Source organism: Galeopterus variegatus, unplaced genomic scaffold, assembly GCF_000696425.1.
Source record: "Galeopterus variegatus unplaced genomic scaffold, G_variegatus-3.0.2 Scaffold23503, whole genome shotgun sequence".
Taxonomy (NCBI): Eukaryota; Metazoa; Chordata; class Mammalia; order Dermoptera; family Cynocephalidae; genus Galeopterus; species Galeopterus variegatus.
The window spans coordinates 918-3,274 of NW_007749614.1; the positions used below are offsets into that span (position 1 = coordinate 918).

Sequence of the window (2,357 nt, forward strand, 5' to 3'; positions counted from 1 at the left end):
CACAGCATCAACATCAAGGCAGGCAAGTTCCAACTGCTCCTTTCTGTAAGGATTAGTTACCATCTACCTTTATTCTGAGAGTGTAATCTTGCGGGGTTCTAGCTTTAGAGCGGGGTCTCCGTGACACCCTCTACCATAGGTGGGTCTTAGGCTTACTCTTCTCCCTCACACATCCTGAACAGCTGCCCAAACGCAGACCCATGGTCCCAGGATTCATCAGATCCTCTTGCATACCTCCAAGCTTCCAACTGTCAGAACATTTTGGCTTCTGCATGTTTGTCAACAATGATGCTTCTTCAGTGGCCACAGAGGGTGTGGTGGAGGCCATTGTAGGGGCACATTTGGATCACCTTTACTTGCTTCCATTTCCAGGTAGGATTTCAGTGTTACTAGAAGAGAGCTTTGTCTGCTTAAAAACTGTTGAAATGTTGAAAGCAATCAGTCACGGTCATCTGAAAGGTCCCAGTCCACAGTCTGAGGAGTCAGCCATCATCAGTCACTGATACATTCCCTACAAGTTTTAACCTCAGCCTGCCATATTATGAGCTCGGCAGCTCTGGGAAATGGTAAAGATGTCCCCCTGCCTCCCGGCTGAGAAGTGGCCACGGACCACCCCCAGCAGGCGCCGGTAGCGGAGCACGTACACGTATGGGGCCATGGCTCGGGGAAGCATCACAAGCACCTGGCTGTTGGCCGCCAGGAGCCACACATGCAACCTGGAGCCAATGTGTTGGTTCTTGGTCAGTAGGACATCCAGGGAGAACACCACCCCTGAGCTCACATACAGTGTGGTCAGCACAATGTGGATGAGCAAGGTGCCCCTGGCCCGGGAACAGCCCTGTACCCAGACGCCTGAAGTCTTGGCCTCTGCGAAGATCCTCCAGAAGCAGTAAGTGATGACAGCTGTGCAGAGAAACAGAACACACAACATGCAAGTGTGGGTGACAGCAACCAGGGGACCACAGCCTGGCTCGGGGCTCAGGCTCAGCGGCAGGATACACAAAGCCCCTCCTGCCTCTATCTGGGTATCCTGCCACTCGCCAAGCCAAAGGAGAAATGTGGGGAAGAGGCAGGCAACCAGCCAGATGAGGGCCACTGCCTTCCAGGCAGCCCCGTGGGATGTGAAGGCGAGGTAGTGCAGAGGTTGAGTGACTGCTAGGTAGGTGTGCAGTATGGTGGCTGTGAAGGACAGGATGGTGCTATTGTGGGCAATGAAGACGGCATCTGTAAAAACACCACAGGTGATTCTGCCCAGCTCCCAGCCGCCCAGGCGGCTGGTGCAGATGAACGTGTGGAAGAAAACGAAGACCAGATCTGAGAGCAGGATGTTGGCCAGCAGCAGGTAGTGGGGTTCCTGCCGCAGCTGCTGGCTCCGCAGGATGGTCAGCAGCAGCAGGGGGTTCAGGGCCAGCGTGGCTGCAGCCAGCAGGCTTGAGGGAAAGAAGACCCAGCGCAGCATGGAGATGGGCATGCTGAGGTCAGCGAGGTCCAGAGAGGTGTTGTTGTCTGCCAGGGGCATGTCAGATGTCTTGCTGATTCGCTGGACTGGGGCTGGCCAGGCCACAGTGCCCAGGGGGTAGATTGTCAGTTCATCCCCCATGCTTTTGACAGGAGTGGCCAGCTTTGTCACAAGTCTTTGGTTCTGCACCTGCCCAAGTCTTGATCTGCCCTGCAGGGGTCCCTATGGCCACTCCTTTGCAGAGATGCTGGGCTGGGGGAGGCCTCAGGAAGGGCTGTTTAACAAAGACAAAAACAACAATGTGAAAGTCAGCTTGCACATGGCTTCCTGCATTCACGCATGTCTCTGCAGCTCTACTGCTGCCGGTGGATGTGTTGGATCAGCCCATTGTCACCACTTGGCAGTCACTGACCTCTCCAGAAGTGTTTCCCATCTCAATGTCCCCCAGACTTGTCTGGTTGGCTCACAGGAAGTGGGCAATGAATGCTCCCCACATCGGACTGAATTCAGAACTACTCTGCTGGAAGGGAAGGCACAGCCACTGGGGATCTAGAATTTCAGGCTGGGCCTGTGGGCTGGGCCTCACCTCCGACCAGCTGGGGGCTCAAGGAATGGGTCCCGGCTGGAGGTACTGGTGAAAGGGCTCCAGCTCAGGTGAGCGGGCTCCCCCCAACCTCGAGGTGTTGGCTGTGTGGCCTTAAGAAGCTTGGCTCACTGCTCTGTCTTCCAGTGTCCTTATTGGTGAAACATGAATGCTCTCCGTACTGACCTCATGGAAATGTTGCAAAAACCCAGAGGTAAAGAACTTACACGGCATGTAGCTTGAGGTAAATGCCCAATAGATAAATGTTAGTTCCCCCACCTACAACATTCTCTGAGGCTTGGGGTCCCCTCTGCC

At 54.9% G+C, this 2,357-nt stretch overlaps 1 protein-coding gene across 1 annotated transcript; it reads right to left on the minus strand.

Moving 5' to 3' along the window:
• Positions 1–526: 526 nt before the first annotated feature.
• Positions 527–1,600, minus strand: LOC103583486 (probable G-protein coupled receptor 148). Its single transcript, XM_008564785.1, has one exon. The coding sequence runs from the start codon at positions 1,598–1,600 to the stop codon at positions 527–529; it is 1,074 nt and encodes a 357-aa protein (XP_008563007.1).
• Positions 1,601–2,357: the final 757 nt, after the last annotated feature.

Bases quoted from the DNA above. Each gene is read 5' to 3' on its own strand.
- LOC103583486 (XM_008564785.1), bottom strand. From the start codon at position 1,600: ATGGGGGATGAACTGACAATCTACCCCCTGGGCACTGTGGCCTGGCCA.